At 36.8% G+C, this 26,879-nt stretch overlaps 1 protein-coding gene across 2 annotated transcripts in view; it reads right to left on the bottom strand.

Moving 5' to 3' along the window:
• Nucleotides 1-26,879, bottom strand: part of DOP1B (DOP1 leucine zipper like protein B) — a 61,868-nt gene that overhangs the window by 15,311 nt on the left and 19,678 nt on the right. For both annotated transcript variants that reach the window (XM_070750392.1, XM_070750394.1), the window contains exons 6-27: nucleotides 26,368-26,466; nucleotides 24,719-24,842; nucleotides 24,240-24,349; nucleotides 23,033-23,147; nucleotides 21,923-22,043; nucleotides 20,484-20,603; nucleotides 18,685-18,784; nucleotides 16,506-16,697; nucleotides 13,966-14,656; nucleotides 12,108-12,379; nucleotides 10,744-10,896; nucleotides 10,153-10,253; nucleotides 9,820-10,010; nucleotides 6,978-8,592; nucleotides 5,762-5,873; nucleotides 5,341-5,526; nucleotides 4,849-4,968; nucleotides 3,718-3,852; nucleotides 3,091-3,146; nucleotides 2,533-2,637; nucleotides 2,384-2,450; nucleotides 1,681-1,825 (exon numbers count right to left, since the gene is read on the bottom strand). In XM_070750392.1, coding sequence (XP_070606493.1) covers nucleotides 1,681-1,825; nucleotides 2,384-2,450; nucleotides 2,533-2,637; nucleotides 3,091-3,146; nucleotides 3,718-3,852; nucleotides 4,849-4,968; nucleotides 5,341-5,526; nucleotides 5,762-5,873; nucleotides 6,978-8,592; nucleotides 9,820-10,010; nucleotides 10,153-10,253; nucleotides 10,744-10,896; nucleotides 12,108-12,379; nucleotides 13,966-14,656; nucleotides 16,506-16,697; nucleotides 18,685-18,784; nucleotides 20,484-20,603; nucleotides 21,923-22,043; nucleotides 23,033-23,147; nucleotides 24,240-24,349; nucleotides 24,719-24,842; nucleotides 26,368-26,466 — 4,930 coding nt within the window. The remainder of the gene's footprint in view (nucleotides 1-1,680; nucleotides 1,826-2,383; nucleotides 2,451-2,532; nucleotides 2,638-3,090; nucleotides 3,147-3,717; nucleotides 3,853-4,848; nucleotides 4,969-5,340; nucleotides 5,527-5,761; nucleotides 5,874-6,977; nucleotides 8,593-9,819; nucleotides 10,011-10,152; nucleotides 10,254-10,743; nucleotides 10,897-12,107; nucleotides 12,380-13,965; nucleotides 14,657-16,505; nucleotides 16,698-18,684; nucleotides 18,785-20,483; nucleotides 20,604-21,922; nucleotides 22,044-23,032; nucleotides 23,148-24,239; nucleotides 24,350-24,718; nucleotides 24,843-26,367; nucleotides 26,467-26,879) is intronic.

Below are 26,879 nucleotides of genomic sequence, written 5' to 3'. Positions count from 1 at the left end.
TGCTATGTCTCTTTGTCTCTCTCTCTCTTTCTCTCTCTCTCTCTCTCTTGCTATCTCTTTGTCTCTCTCTTGCTATCTCTTTCTCTCTCTCTTGCTATCTTTCTTTCTCTCTCTCTTGCTATGTCTCTCTTTCTCTCTCTGTCTCCCTCCCTCTTTCCTTTCTATCTCTCCCTCCCTCTTTCCTTTCTATCTCTCCCTCCCTCTTTCCTCCCTCCCTTTTTCCTTTCTATCTATTTTCTTTCTATCTCTCCCTCCCTCTTTCCATTGTATCTCTCCCTCCCTCTTTCCTCCCTCCCTCTTTCCTTTGTATTTATTTTCTTTCTTTCTATCTCTCCCTCCCTCTTTCCATTGTATCTCTCCCTCCCTCTTCCCTCCCTCCCTCTTTCCTTTCTATCTCTCCCTCCCTCTTTCCTTTCTATCTATTTTCTTTCTATCTCTCCCTCCCTCTTTCCTCCCTCTTTCCTTTCTATCTTTCTCTCCGTCCCTCAGCGGCGGCAAAGAAGAAGGAAGGCAGGCTGCAGAGGGCACCGAGGACAAGAGCGCTCGCTCGCTCCCTCACCCTCTGACTTCCCTCCCTCGCTGCTGAAGGGACGAGTGCGGGCACGCTGCAAGAAGGTTTTTTTTGCTTTTTTTCCCCTTCCCCCGCCTCACGGGAGAGAGAGAGAGAAAGAGCAGCGCCCTGTCGGTTCCGAGCGCAGCCAGGGAAAGCGGCCTCGAGCCGAGTGCGAACTGCGGGATGCGGCAAAGGACTCCTTGTCAACCAAAAAAGGGTGGGGGTGGCAAAGGCAAAGCCTGGGAGGCGGGGAAGGGAAGAGCGGGAGACTCCCAGACAGAACGGCTGAGGGGAAGGAAAGACGGAAGGAGGGAGGGATTGAGAAGCGAAGCCAGGGAGGGCTGAGAGAAAAGGGGAGCGGCGCGCACGCGAGAGGGGCGGGGGGGCATTCCCGAAACGGATGGAGAAAGCCCTCTCTCGCAGAGAAAGCGCTCCCAGCCAGGGGGCTGCGAGAGAGGGCTGGGAGCGCTTTCGTCCCGAGGAGCTGAAGCTGCAGCCGCCACGGCCGCGAGAGAAGTCGCGCCCCAAGGCAGGGGGCGGCGGCGGAGGAGAGGGGGCAGATCGGGCGGGGAGCTTTGCGGCACACCTGCCTGTGTCTCGCAGCACACTAGTGTGCTGCGGCCCCCCGGTTGGGAAACGCTGTTTTAAGGCACGTCTAGTGGAAATTCAGGAAAGTCATTAGAGGTTTTGCAGAAAACTGTATTTTATGACATGGGCAAAAAGATTCAGAGTAAATAAATTGACACTCTGAGAAAACTGGGCCTTGAAAAGTTATCAGGTATGTCTGAACTACGTGAAAAATATTTTAAGACTTTTAAATACTGACTTGCTCAATTTCAGATAGTTTTGTATCTGCTTCAGTTCTCTCTCTCTCTCTCTCTCTAGCACATTAATGACAGATGTTTCTGGGATTTAAAATGTTAAATACATTTTAAATAAACAACCTTTAAACTAATTGTTTTGCTTTTCTCCATGTTATGATTTAAAAAGTATATTGAAGGCAGTGTCTAGTATACATTACTATCAAAAGTTGCATTTCATCAAACATTTAGGTTAAGAGCTATATATGTTTAAAACTTGTGTTCCATACTTTGATTGTCACCTGATACAATTTCTGGTGTACTTACCATGTAGATTGTTTTCTGCACTGGGTTCTTCTAAAGAGATCTGAGACTGAGCTTTCACTTCCAGATTCCTGCTGAGCCAGCTAGTTTGTTCTAGAGAAGAAGCTGCAATGTTTCCCACCGCTTCCAATATTTTCTGAGTTACATCCTGAAAGGCAAACAGACTGTGAAAGAAAAGCAATCCATACAAATAGATAATATGCAATGGTGGAAAAAACCAACAGCTTTTCCTTCCCTTGTATACAGGATTGCTGTTCTTTTGTGAACTTCAATATTGACTGCTTGAAAAGAGGTAGAACCCACAGACAGCTTGCCAGGGCTTTGGAGACAATTCCATGTATAGATTTACTAAATTCTAAAAATTCCAGTTATTCATACAATTTAGAAGTTGTCCATTTCTAAATGATTCTGGACAGCTTATGTTAAAAAGTAAGAACAATGACAAGAAAAAATAATAAACATTCAGAAGACTCTGAATTACAATAAAACAAACCACCACTTTGCTTGAAGGCCTGGGAAAATAGACTTTAAAGTTTTCAATGACATTTTGAATGTGGGAACAATTCAATGAAGATTTTTTAAAGTAACTGTTTTAGCACTGTAGTTCAATCTCATCTCTAGCGGGAGAGATTAATTACTGATCTTTCATACACCTCTAAGTTGCTTGCCAAATTTGCTGCATGGTTAGAAATTAGCTGACAAGTACCTGCAGGTCTTTTTGATTCTTTTTATTCTCCTGGTTTGGAGTTCTGGTCACAAAGTCATTCAGAGTACTGCAGACAAATAAATGAAACTCAGCAAAATGATCAATTCTGATTATTAGCATATGTACCAAAATGATTGCTACTGTCATACCTGAGAAGCAAAAAATGACCAGGTGATGCTAAATTCAATTGCACAGATTCCTTAAACACTCCTAATAATGACTGGAAATTCTCCTGCAGGGCTGAAACTGGAAGCCTGAGTATGGGAGGATTATATTTCAGTTAGAAAAATATTGAAGGGAGTATACAGATTTACAAAAAAGGCTATTAAAAAACCTCTATGTTTAACTGTTATTGTTATGAGTTACAAATAATGCATATGTTATGCATGCATGTATGTGTATCTCCAAAGCATTAAAGTACACAAGTTTTGTCAGTGTTTCTTCTTAGTACAATTGTTATGTAAATGATGACTAGATTTTTTTAGAAATTTATCTTTTCTAGAGTAACAGTCTAAGATGCTGCAAGCTAATAAATCATAATGGAGATTATATCTTCTTAACATGTTTGCAGATATTTTAACTGAAATATTGTTGTGTCCTTGCAGTATCAGGAATAGAAATTCTATAGGAGGGAATAGGCATACTTTTATGTATAAAAAAACCCAAATGTGTCACTAGTTGGAATATGTTTGAGGAAGCCTATTTACCTTTGAATGAAAGCATTGCAGAATTGGAGCACTGGTATATCCACTAGTGCAGATTTCTGAGAAAGAAAAGAGGCATTATACTACGGGTAGTCCTTAATTTATGATCATTTCTATAGTGACTGTTCAAGTTACAATGACATTGAAAAAAGGGACTTATGATTATTTTTCACAGTTATGACACTGCAGCATTTCCGTGGTCACATGATCAAAATTCAGGCACTTGGCAACTGGTATGTAGTTATGGCAGCTGCAGTGTCCCAGGGTCATGTGACCACCATCTATAATGTTCCCAGGTAGCTTCCAATGAGACAAGTCAATAGGGGAAGCCAGATACATTTAGCCACGTGATTCAGGGAACAACTGGTGATTCCCTTAGCAATTGTGGCAAAAGTGGTAATAAAATGGGGGACAAAATCACTTAATAATTGTGTGGCTTACCAATAAAAATGCTTGCCTTGTAATTATAAGTCAAGAACTATCTGTATAAACTGTCTGTATAAATGCTAGCAGTTAACACTTAAAACTTAAAATTTACGAAATGTAGCTTTTAATGAAAAATCTTGTTTTCTCTGTTTGCATTAAAAAAAACCCAACTAAGTTACACTGTTCCATTAAATATACTTCTACCTCTTCGCCTTTAATTTGAGAAGGTTTCTTTACAACTTCTTTTATTAGCTGCAGTATAATATCAGCCTTTAGAGTGTTGAGAGCACAAACAAGATCAACCAATATTAACTGTGATGTATTAGCTTTAGGAGGCATCTGAAAGGGAAAACAAAAACAAAAGAATTTGTTAGAGGAATGAGAAACATTTAACACACAAGCAGCATTAAACCTTCCCAGAAGTCCCATGTATATAGTTCTTGTGTTTTTGTCCATGAAGTCATCTCCATACCCAACCTCAATCTCCGGGAACTTCATTTTAAAGCCATTAATATTAGTTTGCCAGATAATAATGGCTTGGAAGGAACAACTCAAAAGAATGTTGCAGTGAATGTTAAATTACATAATGCAAGAAGAGGGTAGAACTGACATTAAAACTTTCAATACAAAATAAAGTGGTACTTGACAGGGAAACTTGATGGAGCAATTGTTAAAATATATTTAAATGGAAAACTCCAGCAAGTGACTGAAGACTTATTTTAGTAGAATTTACTAAAGATTGAAAATGTATGAATACATTTTAAGACATTTAAGTACTGCTTGAAAGATAACAGGTAGTCGGAAAGAACAAACGTTTATCATAACAATTGAAAATGTCTGTATATAAATGTATACTGTTTTTCTGCCCACTTGATTATATGGGAAACAGAACATTTGAGAACTGTTTGTAAAACTACTTTTTTGACGTTTGAAAAATTGTTAATCTGTCATTAACCAAGGACTAGTTCTGTATCAACATTGAACAACATTATTTTGCAACAAATGGCAAAATAAATATAGAAAGGAAGGAAGGAAGGAAGGAAGGAAGAAAGGAAGGAAGGAATTCAAAGAAACAAAGGCATTTTATAAAGCATTATGTAGATATGCTAGAAACAAGGATAATCTGTAAAGACAGAAAGAAAGAAATATGTTTGGTATAAACTACCTTAACTTTACATGCATTCGGGTTCTTTGGTTGCTAGTTGCTAAACCTTTTATGTGGATGGCATAACACTGCTTACCTCTAAAGGGAATATCTATTTGTATGCATAGATGCAATAGGTCTAGCTTAATTTTGGCAATGGAATTATCCAATGGTATTTGGCATTTCTTTACCTTTGTTTTATATTTAGGAAGTGTTTTACTGCTCCAAACTGCTGCTGTTGCAGCTATTAGTTGCACACCAAGTTCTCCAGTAAGAGGATTCAAGAAGTCTAGAATTTTATTCTTTAATGTCTATTTAAGAAAACAAAAGAATGCATTAACTGTATTTTTGTTCCTTCATAGATAAATGCTTGCTTATACTGTATGTTGCCAGGATTCTGATCCTGAACTGGATGAAATTGTAGTAAACAAAGCTATGGTTTAACTTTGTGGTTGTTGGATAAAAAAAGAATCTGCTTATATGTTTATGCAATTTATATTAGAAAAATAAAACTGGAAATATATTTAAGATTATTTTACACTAATGTTCTAATTTTCAAAATGCAAACTTTCAGAAAAGTTGTTAATCACTTCCACACTATCTGTAAAGAATTCCACATTAGAAAATATTATCCCATTATGCTCCAATCCCACTATAGTTTAAAGCTTATAAAACGTTCATACTTTTGTTGCTTTGAAATAAATAGATGAACAGCTTTTTACGCCTAGGAAATCAGACGGCCTTTTTTGAGAATCTTCCTTTTTAATGACATTCCAGAGGAGAGACATGGTGTTAATGATTTGAGGAAGCTCTTCCAAAATGGCATTCCTAGCATTTTTTAGACTTGTTGGATCAGCATTAAAACGTGACTAGAAGAAAAAAAAAATCAGAAATATAAAAAAATTAGCAAGATTTTTATTAATTAATTACATGCCTCAAAATTTTTGACACCAAATATACATACGTCCTTAACATTTATGAAGTGAGATCACTGATCATTTTGAGATGATTCAAATGAATCAATATTCAAAGAAACAAACCTTCCTCAGTTTTTGTTCACCATTCTTTCTTTCCCATAAGAATGACTTGGTTACATACACATACCTTTTTCGTTTGGTTTGGATGATCCAGAAGACAAAAATGGCCAATGGTTGTAAGTCCTTCCAAAAGAGTTAGAGGATAATCTGGTGTAATGTTCTCCCTTTTATAATTTATGCTTTAGGAAAGAAAATTTCAATAAGTAACTGTCCATTAGCCATACATTTTTATTCACTCTTTTCTCAGAGATAATAAATATTACAGCTATTTAGCCAATAATATTTTATCCATAAAAGCAAACATGTAAGTTTTCTCTAAAAAGTTGAGTGGTGGGGAGAAAAAGCAGAATCTTCTGTAGAGAAGAAATCTACCAAAGGAAAGAAATAAATGATTTTCCTCATCTATGTGGTCCTTTTGATGTAACCACTGCAGTCTGCATTGGTTGCCGATCAATTTCCGGTCACAATTCAAAGTGTTGGTCTTGACCTATAAAGCCCTTCATGGCATCGGACCAGAATATCTCCGGGACCGCCTTCTGCCGCACGAATCCCAGCGACCGATTAGGTCCCACAGAGTTGGCCTTCTCCGGGTCCCGTCGACCAAACAATGTCGTTTGGCGGGTCCCAGGGAAAGAGCCTTCTCTGTGGCGGCCCCGACCCTCTGGAACTAGCTCCCCCGAGATTAGAACAGCCCCCACCCTCCTTGCCTTTCACAAACTCCTTAAGACCCACCTCTGTCGTCAGGCATGGGGGAACTGAAATATCTTCCCCAGGCCTATACTGTTTATGTATGGTATGTTGTGCGAATGTTTTTTAAATTATGGGTTTTTAGCTTTCTAATTATTAAATTTGTATTTCACACTGTTTTTCTGTTGCTGTTGTGAGCCGCCCTGAGTCTGCGGAGAGGGGCGGCATACAAATTTAATAAATAATAATAAATTATAATTCAGGAAAGGAGCTATGCAATGGTAAAGCATATGCTTTATAGGTCAAAGGATCTCAATACCAAATTTCTGATACCTCAACTTTAATCATTAGCAAAAACTCTAGATGAGCATTATTAATAGTCACCTTAGATGATGTGTTAGAAACATAATATTCTGAACTAGTATGCAAACATATTCTATGTCTTCTATTCCTACATTTTATATTATTCTTTTCCACAGGAAATAAAATCAGGCACACTGTAGACATTAATATTTTACTTTGAAAATGTGGAGTATTTCGTCCAGGCAAAAGCATAAAGTAGCATATCATAAAGATTACAAGTAGGTATTGCCTACCTTGCTGACATTTTGGTTGACATCTTCAGGACTTCATGCTCATATTGGTTGACAAGCTCATCCAGATTCTTGCATATCTGTACAATAAATGGGGCTACTGTCCATCCTAATGATTTTCCAAAGTATGGCAAAGAGTATGTAACCAAACCGACCCAAGATGGATGCATGCCATAGCCGTATTCTGGCTGCAAGCCTCTAACTACTGCAGATACAAACAACCCCTGAGAAGTTATAGGGTGTGGATGCACATATTGCACAGCGCTGATGGCTTCCTGAAATCTAAGAGCCCTCTGCCATTCCTTAGACAGGGCTGGCTGATTTTCTTGCTCCTCTTGAGTTTGCCTGAGATGGTGCTCCAACACTATTAACACTTGCAGAAGTTTAAGTAATTCAATTTGTAAAGGCTGTTCACTCCAAATCTGATCATGGCCAAAGTTGATAAGACTTTCCTCAAGGACATAGTGTTCACTTAAACCATTAGCCTTATTAGCTAACATACATTCATAACATTTATGACTAATATACATAGAAGCGGAGAGAGAAAGAAGGACAAACTCTTGAATTTTGCATCTTCCAAGCAAGTTGCGTATGAACTCTATATTCTTGTTGTCGGTTGATTTGGCCATTGTTGTCAGTTGAGTCACCATTCTGATCAATACTTCAACACTTTTCACTTGGACATCTCTATTGCCAAGCACATCTTTGTGAGTCACTTTCAAATAACAGGGATAATAAGAACGCAGGAAACTTAAGCACAGATACATTAACAATTCTATTAACAATGAATGGGGACACATTGTTGGCGACTGAATTTGAAGTTTTCCATAGAAGCTCTGTCCCACAAGTGATTCCTGGTGGCGAGCTAAAAGATTGTAGATTAAATTCAAATGAGCTGTGGAACTTGTATCCATACTAGTGCTTGCTACAGCTTCAATAAACTCTTTAGGATTTGTTTTTAGCACTCCTTCGAGCACAGAAAATGCATACAGAACCCTTTTTGAATCATATGGTTGTAAATATAAGAGAACATGTTTAAAGAGAGCTTCAGCCATCTCCTGTTTTTCTTTCTGCTGCTTTAGTAATCGAGATGTTATAAGTGCTTGAAGTTCCAAATCCATTTCATCATCACTTGAGAGAGATTCTGATGCCCGGGTTCTATCAGAATCAGTACGTACTAAGTTTATCACAGCACTTGATTTTGAACTATCAGCAGGATAAACATTAGAAGAACCAGTATGTTTCATACTGTTTCGGCCATCTGTTGAGGCACTATTATTGTCCTCATGGATCAGATCTTGCTGTTCAAGAGAAGGTGAAAATGATGTGTTATCACTGTCCAAAAGTCCAGTACTGGTATCAGCAGATTCAGTATGTTCACTCTCCTCTTTGCCCATTTCTAGTAGTGATTCAGCATACAGAGAAGGTTTGTTTACAGAGAGTTCATTTTTTATTAGAGATTTCTCTGGGTCTCTTTCAACTTCAGCCCATATAGCTTCTCTATCCACAACTGTGAATTGGCTCAGTGGCAAAGTTTCTTCAAAACTGCTTTCAGAGAGATCTTGAGACTTCATTGATTCCTGAAATAAGGCCTTCTTTGTATACCACAGAGACATGTCTTCCAAAAAGAACATAGAGTTTAAAATAAGTATGTTTTATAAGCACATGCACATTACATGCACAAACACTCATATAGCGGCAATGCAAAAAGAAAACACCATGCTAAGGAGGACAGAAAGTGGAAACAGAATTACCACTATTATAATGCTTTTCATGTCAAAGCCGTTGCAGACGATAGTGATAAATTAATGGCTTGCCACACTATCTATAGAACAGTGTTTCCCAACCTTGGCAAGTTGAAGATATTTGGACTTCAATTCCCAGAATTCCTCAGCCAGCGAATGCTGGCTGGGGAATTATGGGAGTTGAAGTCCAAATATCTTCAACTTGCCAAGGTTGGGAAACACTGCTATAGAAGACCTGATGTTTGTGGGAACATGGGAGGGGTAATTTCAGATGCATCCACAAAACATTCTTTTGACTGGTTCAAGGACATTCCCACCCACCAGCGCCAGAAACTGAAGAAAGGACTGGCCACGCTGGCACAATCTGAATGGGCAACGTGACAAGTTTGTGGATGGGGGACAAGGAATGTGAACTTTCAAATGAGTGGGAAACTCAGATCCATGTTTCCCTCTGATTTAGTCCGGATGTTACCTGGAACCTTGACATTTCATATATACTGTGTACACACACATATACAGGCAGATACTTTGTCAAATCGGAAATACGTAATTGTAACTTTTTGAGTTATTTTATGGGATGGAGCTTGTTATTAAGGACTTGCAGCATTTTCATTTTAAAAAAATAAAGTTTTGGGGTTTTTTTTGGCTCTCTCTAGGAAAAAAAATACTAATGGTGACACTGGCAATCCTTTTTAAAAATTATAAATAATAAATTGATTTAAATGAGGTCAATTATTGTTTTGCAATACAATTTGGTAATCCAATAAGGTGAAGTCTCAGTACATTTAGGAGACAAAATAAGCAGTAACGTTCTACACACCAAAGAATGCCATTATCCAATAAACTAAATTAACTTGAAAAAGAATTAAATTAGTTATCACGAGGACAGATCTATAAATAATATTATTTATGCTTGTTAATTAAAATTCTAGGTCAAAGAAAACACCCCTTAAATAATATAACTGGGAGAGAAGCAAAAGGAGAACTATTGTTTGTATTCTTCCCAAGTGTACCTGAACGATCATCTTGGGAAAGAGACGTTCTATGCTAGATGGCATCTTGGTGTGATCCAATAAGAGTTTTCCTAAATACAATCTTACCTGCCGAGTTTTTTTGCTTGATACAGTGAAGGGAGACACGCTGTGTCTTAGGATGTAATAAGAGCAGAAGAGCAGGTTCAAGAATTCTTGTAACATCATGAAGTGAGAGTGCTCGTATCAACCAACCCTGTGCCGCAGCACTAATTGCTCCATCTGAATAATTCAGACTATCCAGGACAACAAACAGGGATCTACAGTGAACAAGAATTAATAGAAGGCACAACTACTGAAACAATGACAATCGGTGTGCATGAGATTGTAACAGTAGTCTATTTCTATGTATACCGATTACATTGAAGTTTTTTAAAATATATAAATTCAAAATAGTTATACCTATCAAAAGATCGGCTGTGCGATGTAGTTCTACTTCCCTGAATTTCTCTAGTCAAATGCCACATGATGGAGAATCTGAACAGTGCTTCCAGTCTCATACACTTGCAGGAAAGAAATCCAAAATAAAATAAAAAATAATTTAATGTACTATATTTAAATACACATATTTCTATCATTCAAACCTGCAAACTTTCATGATAATTAAGGAATATTAAAATAATCTGCTGATATAGAAAGTAGTTCTTAGTAACATTTATTATACTTACTGGAATGTGCTTGTTTTTATATGTAGCTAAATAAATCAATATTTACAAGTGGATAACAATTTAAAATGGAAATTAATGTATTTTTAGAAAATATCAAATTTTAAATGGTAGCAGCCAAACTAGCAATTCTTCAATTTTTGCTGATCACAGAAATGACGCTTAGGAAGAAAACATCAAGAATGACTTGAGTGTATTATTTCTTAATTTTTGAACAATTTTTATAAGTAAATATTTTTTATTTATAAGTAAACAATTTTTATATTATTTTTTACATTATAGTTCACTTTATCAGATACATGGAGGATTGCAAAACACAAAACCTTACTTTATCATGATCCAGTAATGCATGACAGATAATATCTTCACAGATATTAGCAGATGGAGCTAGACAATGCAGACGGTAGAACAGTTCTACGCAGGTATTGTGATGCTCTCGTGTCTCTTTATTTAGCTGATTCCAAAGCACTTGAGCAACTTTCTGTTGTAATTTAAAAATAATAATAACCAAATTATCCATTTTTGGAAGATTTAACATAGGATAAAGAAAGTTCTATGAAAAACATATTGGTCTTAATTTTCATTAACTCTACATTACATTGTTTTACAATATTTAATACATATTTTCATCTATAGATATAGCAAGAAATTTGAATGCTTTTCAGAATTAATATGGAAAAAGCAAGGTACTGTATTTACAAAATTATTTATGTTCTTATTTTCTATTGCAGTTATTCACAGTTGCTTAATATCTTCAATCTTAGTCACTACAAAGCTTAGCTACCTTAATAAAGAATACTTATTTTAAGTTATCTTGGATGGCATTGTCACATGCTATTTGAAAGTAAATTACTGTTTCCTTTCCATTTTTCTTTCTGCTCCTTCAACATTTCTAGTACAGTGTTTTTAGTTCAGTGATTCTCAAACAGTTATCCTGGCACAATAGTGCCATGTTGGTCACTAGTTACAGGAAAGCCTCTCCTGCACACGCAACCCCTGCTTTTCCGGATTCATTGCCAGTCAACTAATTCATTGAAGTCTACAATAATACAAGCAACGACATGAATACTAAAATAGGGACTGACTTTATTAGCAAAGCTGCCCTCACTAGTTACTGACTATGGGTCAACATGTATTGTGCTAGCTTGAATTGCGACCTTACATCAGTTATCTAAAAAGAATAGTATAAATAAGAAATATGCCAACAAAAATCTAAATTGGGCTGGAGAATCACTTAATTGTAGCTCCTTAGTACTCATAGTTTTCTACTAAACTTAGTACTCATAGTTTTCTACTAAATTGGTTGCTGATCAAATTTGTGCTCAAGAGTTGTTACTACATCATTGGTTTTGGATAGTAATTATGGATTAAATTGTTGTCAAAATATCATTTCATAATAAAGGAAGGATGAAAAGGCCTGCTGAAATGCAACTATAAATGTGTTATTTTTTGCTAAATCTGTTAGCTCCCATGATGTTAAAGGCAAAATGTACGGAAAGAGTATTTAACTGGTTATCCCCACACCTACTTAAGTGGCTCTATTATTTTGTTGGCTTAGTTTAAGTAAGGAAAGTAACAAGAAAATCTATTGGTCATCTTCAGGTAATAATAATGACAATAATATGAATTCTAAATATTCCATTGTCTCATATGCACAAATGTCTTAAGTGGTAAAAAAAGAAAGCACAGCACCTGATAGAAATCAGTTTTTTCTGAAATTAGCTTTAGGATTCCAGGAGCAATAGGAGGAATTGTGACCATTTGCAATCTTCCAAAGAAGGGGTTTTGCCCAGGAATTTTATATCGCTTAATTCTGTCTTCAATAACTAATGCCAGTGACTGGGAATGGTTGATGATTTCTAGCAGTACAGAAATTGCCAAATTCTGAATGTAGCAGTCATTAACACAGCAACATATTGTCATCAAGGATTTGAGCCACAAGGGAAAACTGGATTCGTTGCCTCCTAATGAAAATAATAAAGAGTTTGGTACATTATTCAAGTGATCATTAACTGGTGATCCCATATTGAATTGTGTTTATTAAATTTGCATTTAGTATTAAAGTATTTTTGTGTATACTCATCTGTTAATTCTCAGTATTTCTGTTTCGGAGTATATATAAGATGACCTATTATTCCAACAGTTTTATGAATACTTCTTTTCCTAGTAGCTTTGGAATATTTTCAATAGGGGGGGGCAGCATATAAGTCTAATAAATAATAATATTCCAAAGAATGCTTAGTCTCTTTGAACTACAGTGTTCCCTCGACTTTTGCGGGGAATGTGTTCCAAGACTGCCCGCAAAAGTCGAATTTCCGTGAAGTAGATGCGGAAGTAAATACACTATTTTTGGCTATGAACAGTATCGCAAGCCTTCCCTTAACACTTTAAACCCCTAAATTACAATTTCCCACTCCCTTAGCAACCATTTAGATCATTACTCAACATGTTTATTTATTAAAGTTTATTAAAAAAATATTTATTATGTCATCAGGCGGGAAAAACCATGGTATAGGGGAAAAAACCGCTAAGTATTTTTTAATATTTAAAAAAAATCGTGGTATAGACTTTTCGCGAAATTCGAACCTGCGAAAATCGAGGGAACACTGTCTTTGCTTACACGTGTATGATGGTTCTTAATATGAAATCGTTGTTTTCTGAAATTATTGAAAAACATGCTAATAACTTTACTTTGAGCTGGTACACATTGTCTAATTTTATTAGTGGTGGCATTTTACCTGATAATATATGGATTAAGTTATTCAACAAATTATTAAATGGAACAACTGTTAATTGGTTTGCAATAGAAATATACAGTAGAACTATCACCCACAGATGAGCATATACTTTTACTGAATAGTAGGATCCAAGTGTTCAATGTGTATTCAACTCCTTAATCATATTTATAGATATATAGATTTTAGGTTAGCATTTGTGACTACAGTGGTACCTCATCTTACGAACGCCTCTTCTAACGAACTTTTCGAGATACGAACCCGGTGTTTAAGATTTTTTTGCCTCTTCTTCCAAACTATTTTCACCTTACGAACCCAAGCCGCTGCTGCTGGGATGAAGGGGTTTCTTCCCCCCCCCCTTTTTTGAAGAAAGAAAAGGGGGGGGCGGCTTGGAGGGGGAAAGAGTTTGCATTTAAAAAAGTAGGAGAACAGCGTGCTTGCACAGGCACTGAAAGGGTGTCTTTTGAAGAAAGAAAAGGGAGGGGCGCCCCCCTTGCCTTTCTTCCTTCCCACTCACCCTTTAGCCTAGCCTTGCTTCTTCCACCCGCCCCCTTTAGCTGCTCCTCCTTGCCCTCTGTTCGCCTCCCTTCTAAAGTTTGGGATTTTCCTGAAGGATTTGCACGCATTATTTGCTTTTACATTGATTCCTATGGGAAACATTGTTTCGTCTTACGAACTTTTCACCTTACGAACCTCCTCCTGGAACCAATTAAGTTCGTATCATGAGGTACCACTGTATTTCCCTTGAAAGTCTCATTTTTCATTCTTCTCTGGTCTAAATTATCAGAATGCTATAATGAGAATGTTCTTCTTACCAGGCACTTGAAAGAGTGACAAATACAACAGTTCGGATTCTTCTTCAAAAAGATAGACTGGAAATGTAGTGCAATCCAGTAAGAGATAGCACAAAGCTGAAAAGGTTTCTCTGCAATCCTCTCGTGTGGCTCCCAAATCAAATGTAACTTGATCAAGGTCCCAATCTTTCTCTTCTTTATCCCTTGGATTATCACATTCATCAGAAGGGGAAGGAGGCTTCAGACCTTTCTGCTTAAAAGGTGATCCTCGTACGGTGAAGAAATCTGATAGCATTCGCTTCAACTGAGGCACCACTATCTGCCTGGATTCATCCAAGTGCCTTTTGTCCCCAGTATTTATGGCAACTTGGTAATTATTCTCTTTGTTATTTCCTTGACTGACATGGACTTTTGAGACATTGCCGTTATTGGAATCCTGTAAATGAATCTCAAATATATGTTTACTGGCAAATTTGGCAACCAGTTCCTGGATATAGTGCAAAGTCATCTGCATGCTTCCACCCTTTTTCCAGACATCATCTTTGTCAGGGATTATCCTAGGTATCCTCAAATGCTGCAGCAGTTCAGGAGATGAAGCACTAAGAGCAATGCCACTGTCTTCGGATTTTATTGAAGGTAAAGGAATGTCTTCTTCATCTTCGAGCACCTTGGATTCTGAACTTATGTCTTGGTTGTCTTCCTTTACAGGACTCTGCAATATTGCAATGGGCATGTCTAGTACATAAGTACGTATTTATTTTATACAACAGCAAAAGAAAATCTTATGTACAAAGACACGTATTAAAAGCTAACCTTTACATTTTTGCTTAAATATTCAGTTGAACTTGCACAGACAACCTTCAGTTCTAAAGCCCCAGATGGCCTTGGATTCCTTTCTACAGCCCTCAGTGCTTCTGGGGACCATAACTGCCAATATATGGGAATTGAGGATTTTTTTTGTCACTTTGAGATAGAAAATAGATTAATCTGTAGTATGAGCCCTAAACTTGGACTATTAATGTTTAAAAAAAACCCGAAGAGGACCTCTCAAATTGTTCCTAACTCATTTTCACCTATGTGTGAGGTAACCCCACAACTCCAGCTTCCACCTCGGAAGGTAAGTGCAGTGCTTAGGTGCCAAACGTTTGCTTGGTCCAACAAGGTCCTCTCCTACTGAGAGTATCAATCAGTCTTGCCTCTTTTTCTATTTGACTTACATTAATACAGACACATTTTCTGCTGGGTAAGACTGGATACCAAATATGCTTTATACTTTGCACAATATAAGAATATTCAATTTACATTTGCTTAAGTACAGGGACCTTAATAAAACATAGTCTGACATTACATAAATAGCTGCGCCTATGTTCATAAACATGTGCACAATTATCCAAAACAGAACAGGGAAAAAATGAATATGTAATCTCTTACTTTCAAAAGTTTAAAAAGAAGATTAAAGTAATATTTTTTAAAAATAGTCCTGCTCCAAGAAATGAATAAAAATCTGTTTTTAAGCCATCTTTCCCTACAATGTTATTTAAATAAGCACAATTTGAGTTCATACTGTATTGTAATTTCCTATATAGATATTGGAAGTATTATTATAAAATAAATATTGTTTTGGAGAACTAATAGTTTTCACAGCTAAATGAACAATTTCCATTTTTTGCCAACTATAAGAATGTAGCCAACAGAATCACTCTGGTGATTCTGGAATATACTGTATATGGTATAGTAAGTAAGTAAAGAAACAAACTTACTAAGTAAATAAACTTGCTTTTGTGGGGTGGAGACAATAATTTGGTCCTTAACACCAGTAAGACCAAGGACCTTATAGTGGACTATAGAAGGAATAGATCAGACATCTATCCCATGCTTATCAATGGAGATCAAGTAGAATAAGTGGCCAGTTTTAAGTTTCTTAGTAAAAGTAAAAGAGGACCTGACCTGGGCACTCTCATTGCAGCACTGGTCAAAAGGGCCCAGTAGATATTATATTACCCGAGATTTCTCAGGAAACAACAACTGAATGAAAAACTGCTGGTGCCCTTCTAATGCTGCATCATAGAAAGTATTTTAACTTACTACATCTGTGTATGGTTTGCCAATTGCATAGTGGCAGAGAGGACAACACTCCAGAGGGTTAACATCACTGGTTACCCTCTTCCCTCTCTGGAAGAGCTTTATAGCTCCCGCTGATTTGAGAAAGTTCAAAACATTCTTAAATATCCATCTCATTCTGGGCACCCTTTTTTTGAACTTTCATCATCTGGCAGACGGTACAGGCCAATAAAAAGAAGGACAAAGAGGCTTAAAAATAGCTTTATAAGGCAGGAACTATACTGAATTCTATAGTATAATGCAATACTAATGCAATAGCAGGGTTTCAATTCAATTATATGAAGTGGGAAGAATGTGTGCTTCATTTTTTATTTTTATAGTTATAATGTATACTGAAGATGGCTTTTAATTTTGTTGTACAAGGTGCAATGACAATAAAGTACATTTAATTTACTTAACTTAAACTCATGCAAAAATCAGAAATACGTATTAATACTTACAGAGTCTGAGCTTCCAGTTTCAGTACTCAGGTAGGCAGATGGCATTTGCACTTTACTAAGCACTTTAAAGCATGTTCTTAACATACATGTGAGTTCTGATAAACTTAAAACTTCCATATTTTCAAGAAGACTTTGCACCATACAGCTGAGCATTTGTGGCAGATACAGAGACTGTACTTCAGAATAAAGTTCCTACAAAAACAAGATGGTTCAAGAAAGCAAGCATTTTAAAGAGATTTGAAATTAAATCCAAATAAAATGAAAAAGTAAAATCAAGCCTTGATGGTGGGACTGCATCAGCTCAGTATCTCTGGCAGGACTTTAGCAGTAGCAAAAAAGGTAACAATTGTGTTATTGTGTGTCAGTTGCGAGTGCTCTGAAGCCAGTCAGACCCTGTGGTGTCATAACAACATAATATGATGCTTTGGGATCCTGTGGAAAACTGTTCTTCAGTTGATTAATATTTGGCAACTAACCTGGGCATAGTGTTATCACAATATTATAGAAATAATTCAACAGTCATTACTAAGCATTCACTATTGTGGAATTAAATTCAATATGGTCAGTGTTCTGCCGGCGTGTCTCAACCACCCGTAATTACAGGGTAATTAGTCCAGGAAGACACACACCACACGATAAAAGGAAAACCCAAAAGTTTTTATAAACAGAAAAACAGAAACAGCTCCCTTTTTAAATGTCAAAGGGATTTTCTGGTACACACAAGGCACAGGTTAAATGCAGTACAATTGCTCACCCAATAACTGGGAAATTGAGTCCAATTCTAAAGTCCAGAGAGTCCACACACACAATCCTGAACAGCAAAAACCACGATCTTGACAAAACAATGAATCAGATAAACTGCCATGAGGCTAAAACACCAGGCTGCACTTTTATCTGTAGCACTAATTACAGCAGCCCCACCCAACCACAGGTGGCCTCAATTTCTCTTGTAATAATCCTTCAGTTGTTGTCTCCTATGCATCACTCTACGCATGCGTGGATGTGTCATTAATTCTTGTTCAGAATCCAGGGATGATACAGATGACTGACCTCCTCCTGGGCTGTCTGCCAAACTCCCCTCTTCCCTGTCACTCACGCTTCCTTGGTCAGAGGAGACTTCCTTGGCAGATTCTACTGGGAGCAAAACAGGCCTGCGGCATGTGGATGTCTCCCCCACCTCCACCTCCACATTCCTTGGGGCAGGAGCTGGGCCAGAGCTAACCACAACAGGTCAGCTTTATATTTTAAAGAAATACACAAGCCAATACACATAGGCCTTGACTGTCTCCCCATGAGTTCATCTGGATATTAAGACCCTCAAAAGTCCTTCTAGTTATTCTTGCTTGCAAAATCCCACTTGTTTGACTAATGAAAATAAGGTTTTTTCTTTTTTATGTTTTTTTCTTTTTATTGAATACATATAAACAAATAAGATGCAGCAGGAAAAAAATAAAAAATAAAACACATATCAATAAACAAAGGGTTTATAGGTATCGTGGAGGGTATATTCTGCCATTTTTCCTGTCATCAATTGTGAATAACTGAACATACTATTTTAGAGGCTAAAAATTGCTATTAATTTCTAAGAAAACAATGAATAATAGTAACTATAATTAAAACAATACGTCAATAAATGAAATTATGGATTATAATAATTTCTGTCCACATTCCTAAAGATTATTCAATTTAGAAATGCTATAAAATTGAAGCAGAATGTAAGCATAGTGAAAACCAATTCTTGGTAATGGCACATATTACCAATTCTTGGTAATGGCATCTACTGTATGTCTTGAGAATAAGGTAAAAATATTGGTTACAAACTGTAGAATAAATTTCAGCTGCAAGTGGTCTTTCTTATCTCAAATTTTATTTTATTTGCTGATTTGCTGAATTGTTTTCTAGTTTTATTCCTTTCTGATGATTGCTGCTTTTTTTGTAGATTTATAGATTTGTTTTATAATTTAACATAGCATAAAAATATACACGAGAGCATATGCACCAAAGACAAATTCTTTGTGTGTCCAATTGCACTAGGCCAATAAAGAATTCTATATTCTATACATAAATAGCTTCAGTGGAACTATAAAGATTTCCTTTGGCAAGTAGAGCACATTTATATATATTGAGGAAATAGTTTACATAAATGACTTAAGAGACAAAATTAAACATTTTGACTTACCAGTGGTATCACATCTAGAAGAAATACTGTTAGTGCGCAGAGTTCCGAAATTGTTGCATCATTAGTTAGCAGTTGTGTCTGTGTGGATTTATTTTTGCCACTGAAAAAAAAAAGATGCCTTTTTTTAAAAAAAAAGCCTTTTCCTTCAAGTTTGATTGTAGTGCAATTCTCAATAGAAATGCAATTAAAAACAGTAGTACATAAAACATACATTGAACTGGTTACGTGGTTCTTCCAAAGACATTTTTTAAAACCAATCTTTTCTAGCTATTATTCTTTTGTTTCTCAAATAAAACACTGTACAGTGGTACCTCATCTTACGAACGCCTCTTCTAACGAACCTTTCGAGATACGAACCTGGTGTTTAAGATTTTTTTGCCTTACGAACCCAAGCCGCTGCTGCTGGGATGAAGGGGTTTCTTCCCCCCCCCTTTTTTGAAGAAAGAAAAGGGAGGGGAGGCTTGGAGGGGAAAGAGTTTGCATTTTAAAAAGTAGGAGAACAGCGTGCTTGCACACGCACTGAAAGGGTGTCTTTTGAAGAAAGAAAAGGGAGGGGTGCCCCACTCACCCTTTAGCCTAGCCTTGCTTCTTCCACCCGCCCCCTTTAGCTGCTCCTCCCTGCCCTCTGTTCGCCTCCCTTCTAAAGTTTGGGATTTTCCTGAAGGATTTGCACACATTATTTGCTTTTACATTGATTCCTATGGGAAACATTGTTTCGTCTTACGAACTTTTCACCTTACGAACCTCCTCCTGGAACCAATTAAGTTCGTATCATGAGGTACCACTGTACTGTATTTCCTAAAACGTAGTAGAAAGCATAGATATTTACTTATATAAACAGAAAAGAATGACCATGGTGGGCAAAAACACAGTGGGTATAGGAGCGACATCTGACTTACTGCTGCCTTCCCCATTGAGATTCCTTGTGGTAATTTGGTCGGGAACATCAAAAACCTCCTCCTTCCCTTCCTCCCAATCAACAAAATGAGAAACTCCAACCAAAGGAAGACGATTGCATTGAAACTGAATAAGGAACAATTAACTAGCACAGAAATTGAACCTTTAGAGACAGACCTATGGTAAATTGTCATTCATGGAAGGAAAAAACCTGAAACTCAATCCAATCTAGCTCGGATGGAGCTAAACAATCCATTTCATAACCTCCCCTTGGGAAAAAAATGTGCAGACACCTGAAGAGGAGACATAATCAAGGGTACCAATTGCGGAGGGGGAGGAACCAAAGAGATGGGACCACAGGTGGTATTTTCTTCTATTCCCAACAAAAGGTAGGCATCCAATGGAGAGACACAGAACTTTTGAAGTAAACCACTGGCTTAGAAAATTTTGCCATTGAGAGAACTTTGGAATCCTAGACCAGCATCTACAATACCTACATAGAAATACAGAGTATATCACCTGTACTGTTTGCTGAGAGACAAATTGCTGGGAGGCAGAGGCAGAATTTTTCCCCTTTGTTTTCCTCCCCCAAAACTAAGATGCATCTTAGATTCTGGTGCATTTTATTCCCTGAAAAATATGGTACACTTGGAATGCTGTGTCCAGTTTTAGTTATCATGATATTAAAAAGATGTTGAAGGTTTAGAAAGGGTGCGGAGATGAGCAACAAAGATGAGAGATAGGTAGTTGCTTGAGATGACACTCTGAAATTTATTGGAAGTCAATGTGGCTTACGGAGTAGTGATATTGCTGGCGTTTGTCTTCTGAATTTAAGATAAATTATTATTGTTCCCCTATTTATTATCTTATCTCCAAAGCAAAAATACAAGATCTTTAACTACCTTAAGCAGTCCTCAATGCAACCGGTCATATAATCCCACAGAAAATCTGTGTTTAAGGATGTGATCAACATGTTAGCTGTTTTAACAATCTCAGATGCATTCTTGTTTTCTTTAATTGCACTAAAAAGAGAATCAACAGCATTTAGTAAATATATGCAAAGGAAATATATTTTTAAAGTAAGCATATTATGTTAATAATAAATAAACATATTTTAAGGTGATGGTATAAAATGTGTAATAAGGTATTCAGAAATGAAACTGAAAACTTCAGTTCATGCCTGTCCTGATATTTAAGTCTGAGTTATAGGATGAGCCAAGTTTAGAACAGCTCTTTTCCAACAAAACCATTCTTCTTTTATGTTAGTACCGGGTACATGTTTGTTAGGGTTTGCTATTGTAAACTTGTACTATCACTTTAAATGTTACAGTTATCACTGTAAAATTGTACTGTCTCTTTAACTGTTAAATATTCTAGGCTGGTTCGTCATTAGAGGGCGCCAGTACTCCTTCCCTCAAATGACGCTGTGACGCACATTTCTGCTCAGTCATTATTACTTTGCCTTGAGGGGGAGTGTATTATGCTTTGTGCGTATTGTATTGTATTTGCTTAGTGCTTATTATGAATTGTTTCTATCTGTTGTCTATATGTAAATAGTACTTATTAAGCATAACTAAGAATGTGTCTTTGTTTCTTTGGCTTTATCACACACCCACGCTCTGTTAAAATTCTCTGCTCGGTGTATGTCGAAGGTCTCTTAACCCAGATATACCGAGATATACCAACATTTTACATTCAAGCAGTATTGTGAGGTTTCATTTTAACTGATACTCCCAAAGGTGTTTTTTCAAGAGGCCACTAGACTTTCTCGTTTTTCTTCAAAGAAAAACCAGAAAGTCCAATTGCCTCTTGAAAAAGCACCTTTGAGACAACCATGACCAGTATGACTCAGCCCTCAAATCAGTATTGGTGCTTTGAGACATCATGGACAAAACCAATTAGTTTTGTAACATCTTTAGCAGGGATTTGCCAAGGTTTTCTTCCTTGAACTGAGAGAAAGTGACTGACTCCAAAACACCTAGCTGACTTTATGACTGAGACCGAATTAGAACTCACAGTCTCCCAGTTTCTATCCCAATGCCTTTAGCCACTATAACAAAGTGGCTTTGGGTTAACCCAGATAAATTCATATTTCTGATAGACTTTTGCAACTACTGATTTAGCAGATACCCCATATCAAGTTTCCTTTAGCAGTATAAACAGGACATTATTTTAGCTTGAAAAATGCTCAAATTACTTTCAAGGCATGTTTTGAAGAACTGGATACATGAAAATATGAAATTGTGATCAGAAATATAGTAGCAGTATCCAGCAACCATAAACAAAATCGATGTATAATTTATTTATTCAACTACTTAAGCAAACAGAAAACAAACTATACCTTGTAAGGATATTCCCAGTTTGACTATAGCTAAGTTTAAGATCAGAACCCAGTGTTTCTTTGCAATATCTATAGAATGCTCTGATCACTTCGAGAAACAAGTCTGCAATGACTAGTGGGCCTACAATAAGGGAAATATAAAGGAATCCAATATTTAAAGACTTATTTACACATGTGAATAATGTTACTATAAAGTTATATTGACACAATTTCTCCTTTGCAGTTCAATGTATTATTACATACAGTAAATCTTAAGAGCATTGTTAGGATTTCTCACACGATTAACAATGTGACTAGAACAGAATCTCAATGTTCCACGTATATCAGTTTTATGTTAGCTATATTTATTTTGCAGAAGTAGCAGTTGATTCATCAATTGAATTATGCTAGTGTTGTCTTTTAGGCTTTCATGTTTGAAATTAATATAATATCAGGCTTCTGGTTTCTACATACTTTTTCATTTCTTATCTCTATTCTCAGAGCAAGAAAATAGTCTATATTCTCTTAATAAAAACAAATAAAATTGAAAGATCCTAGGTCTAATCCAGTGGTTCCCAACTTCCTGGATAGGTGGACCGGTAGCAAAGAGGGAGAGGGGTGATTTTGTGTGAGCGGCTGGCATGCCTATGAGCGCATGCAACTCCACTTATGTGTGAGTGCCTGCCACTCATGCAAATGAGCTTTATGCATGAGCATTAATTATTTGAGCAAATGGAGTTGTGCATGTACACATGCTCATCCACTGCTTGTGCAGTCTGGTAGTGGGACACAACCCAAGGGTTGGGAACCTCTGGCCTAAACCATTTTCTCAAACAATGATAGATACCCAGCAGTAATTAAATATGATTCAATATGTTATGTCTCTGAATGAAGATAGGAATGTCAGAAAATAAGCTACGGAGAGATGTATTCTTTCCATGCTGTATTCAAATTAATAATGAATTTAAGAAATATTGAAGAGCATTGATGTTGTATTTAGATAATGTTAATTTAAAATGATTGACCAGCATCTATGCCAACTATTACATGCTTTTCAGTAGAAACCTGTGTTTGTCCCTACTATGACTTAGAACATTTAGTTCTTGAAGAAAAGTATCTCTTTTCTCTTACCTATTTCAGGCTTGTCAAGTAGGCTTATGAGAATGCGGAATGGCTTCAAATAGGCATGGTGTTGTTCTTCCAAGTCAGCTTCTGAAAATTTCTGATGTAGTATTTCAATTAAACCCTATTTATCAAAGAAAAAAAAACTACTGACAAACGTACAAATTAGTTCTCTGCCTTAGCAAATTTTTAATAGTAATTATATATTATTAAAAATTCAACACTATTCTTAAAATGACACATGACCAGGGGTGAAGTGCTCCTGGCTTGGGCGTGCCTGCTGGTTGTTGTAGAGCTGCTAGTGACTGCAGTGTGAGGCTTTGCTCACGCACCCCTACTTGGGTTCTTTTACACTTTGCGCACGCACAGAGGGTAAAAGAACCCAAATGGTAGCCAGTAGGTCGGCAAAGCCTTGCGCTGCAGTTGCTACGGCTCTCTGACAACTGCTAGGAATGCCTGAACCAGGAGCATTTCACCCTGGACACGACTAAATGAACAGTGCAATACTCCTGTAGGAGAGGAAAAAACACTGCATCTGAACTGAACTGAACTAAGATTTTAGGAAGGAAAAAGGACAATTGCAGTTAATTCAGCTCATATCAGAAAATTAGTTGAAGATTTTTTTACTGCTACTTTCAAGATTTCTCATCACTTTCTTTTTGATCTTGCTTTTCAAACACTCTTCCACTGTACAGGTAGCTCTCGATTTACAATCACAATTAAGTGCAACCTTTCAGTTGCTAAGTGAGACATTAAAGTTAATTTTGCCCCATTTCACTGCCTTTCGTGCCATAGTTGTTAAGTGAATCACTGTAGTTGTTAAGTTAGTGACATGATTGTTAGGTGAATGAGGCTTCCCCATTGACTTTGTCAGAAGGTCACAAAATCTAATCACATGGCGCCCCTGCATCTCCGCGTATGATTTTGCTACCTGCCCAGGTGCAGTAGCGTAATTGCGCTGGACTCCACTAGCACTCAGAGCCACGGGGGGTGAGCACACCTCACCGTTCCCCCTTAGCAGCCCGCCTCTGACTGCAACCCTCATAAATACGTGTTAGTTGCCAAGCATCTGAACTTCCACTTTTCCACCTAAGGTTCTTAAAGCTGGTATTATACAATAATAGCCAGAACCAGTAGCAACAACAATGTATTAATCTAATATTAGGCTGTCACCACTTAATGAAGTCATTCTTTCAAGAGTATAACATGGACCTACCTCAACTAGAAGTTCTTTGGAGTATTTTTCAAAAAAACTATGGGCATAATCTTCTAAGGATTCATTAATAGATAACTCTGGTACAGAAGCTGTTCCTTTGATATCAGAACCTTTAAAAAGATAATTGTAATAAGTCAAAAAATACAATATAGCATTATGCCGCAGTTTAATTAATAAAACAAGAAATTGTAGCAAAATATGAATATTTCTTTTTCTATTGCTCCACCACTATTTCTTGCTATTAGGATTGCATCAGTTATCTTTAGCATAGCTCTGTTGCATTTGATATGCACATGATACCTCCCTCCCACTGAATTATTTTGAGGACAAAGAATAACAGATATTTCTTTGTAAGCATATACATTAGATTACTGAACCACTATTTGAGATTTGATATCTCAACCCCTATTTTATTCTGAAAAATAATTCAGAACAATTAAATAATGCAAAAATATTAATAACTACATGTGGCTCCATACCTAGCAACCAACAATATAGCCTTCTGCTTAGTGACATATCTCTTCTTAAGAGAGTTTGTGTAGCTGCTGATAGAAGATGAACCACATCAGACCTATGCAGTGGAATAGCACTCTCATTTGGGTCCTAAACAAAGAATCAACAAGTCAGCTGAAAGCATACGTCTTTTAACAAAAACTGAAGCACAGCAGAACATGCAGAGGAAATCCCACATAAGATAGATGGCAGTAAAACACCAGCAACATTAAGACTATTATCATTCACACTTCGTACTCCTATACCTGTTCATAATTCATAATTTGTAAAGAAATGTCTGACCAGTGGTTCTCAACCTTTCTAATGTTGCGACCCCTTAATACAGTTCTTTAAGTTGTGGTGACCCCAGCCATAAGTCTAGTGCCAATTCCCTTAACACAGCTTTAAGCTGATTGGCAGAAAGGTCAGAGGGACACCTCCACTGTAAATTCCTGATTGGTTGGATTGTAAAAATATATTCCAAGGCACCAGAATAGAAGCTTTAGTTCCTAATACCATGGGAAATTTGTCTTTTCCCATGGTCTTAGGAGACCCTTGTGAAACGGTCATTGATCCCCAAAGGGGGTCCTGACCCCCAGGTTGAGAACCACTGTATTAGAAAGTAGTAGGTTTCCTAAAACCTATTGTTTTGTACCTGCACCTATTAAGTTATTGATTTCCCCCCCAATATATTATTATTGATTTTTTCCCAATATATTGCTATATTGCTTCCCATGAAGACACACTGAAAAAGTTTAGAAATGCAAAACAGAGGTTGTTAAAATATATGTATTTAAACAGTAAGATTGTATCCTTAAAAATAATGTTTTTTAAAATTTGTTTTTTATTTTCTTTGGGGATGGTGGGTTGGGAAATGAGAACCAAACAAAATTATTCATTAGAATAAAAGCTACTTTGTTAGATTGGGCCAAGATTCATTTTAATCCATTGTTTTTCAAGATAGTTAGAGAGTCAGTAGGTCCTCTCTTCCACTATTATTTCTCTCCCCCACTATTATTTCTCTCAATTGGGCTTTGGAGAAATGCTATCCTCATTGTTGTCTTGGAGATAGCTATGAATCAAGACTATCTCAAGTGGATGCCACCTGAATTTGGTAATTTGTTACAGTTCAGTCACCCCAAATATACATTCTTGATACCTTGATTTGTTTTAAATAGTAAACAACTAGATATTGAAGACAAATATATAGGAGTACCCTTACCAGGAACCTTCCATTATATTTTGTAAACAAAGGCAAATATATACAGAGACTCTCAATCATCCATGTCATGGTCGTCCCAAAGGTGCTTTTCAAAAGGCAACTGAACTTTCTTGATTTTTTCCCCTTGAAAACATTTCACTTGTCATCCAAGAAGCTTCTTCCATTCTGACAAAATGGTGAGGAATAGAAGAATTTATATTCTTTGCAGTCATCTGATCATTAACACTCTGAAGGTCATCATTACCACTCTGAGTCTTTGAGGTCACTTGGAGATTTATCTGTATCCTCAGAGTCAAGTGCATATTTACAGAAGCAAAACGTTTTCAAGGGGAAAAAACCCCCAAGAAAGTCCACTTGCCTTTTGAAAAGCACCTTTGCTTTTCAAAAACAATTGAATAAAAATGACTTGCTTACCAAAGAAGATGATAATGGGAAAAAGAAGAGAACCACTTCCAAAGTATTTCTTTGCACAAGAACATTTGAATCCAGCATCGACACACAAACAGCTTGTATCTAGAAAAAAGGTGAAATGATATTTGACATAATAGCCCTCAGTTATTGGGGGTGATCATTTGCTTTTAGATTAGATTAGATTTATTGGATTTATATGCCCTTTTGCTCTTCATACAATAAAAGTGGGGTAGGAATTTATTTTTAAAATCCAGCCAGCAGTTCTCAATTTTCAATCTCTTTCCACATTGTAATCAGAAAATTGATTAGCTTACATTCTGAATGAAAAAAAGAGATTATTTGAGGAATATGTCCATTGAAAGTGCCATTGATTTACCTAAACAGTGTGTGCTGTGTGCTGTGTAGAAAGTCCAAGCAATGGGTAAAACTTTAGTTGGTTGTCAAGGGACTGAGTTATTTTTAAACTGAGACACGCCCTCTCTGAGACACGCCCTCCACAGTTTCAAAATGAAGAA

Source organism: Erythrolamprus reginae, chromosome 4 (assembly GCF_031021105.1).
Source record: "Erythrolamprus reginae isolate rEryReg1 chromosome 4, rEryReg1.hap1, whole genome shotgun sequence".
Lineage (NCBI taxonomy): Eukaryota > Metazoa > Chordata > Lepidosauria > Squamata > Dipsadidae > Erythrolamprus > Erythrolamprus reginae.
Note: the sequence above shows the minus strand (reverse complement) of the source record. Positions and strands in the feature narration are given on the sequence as shown.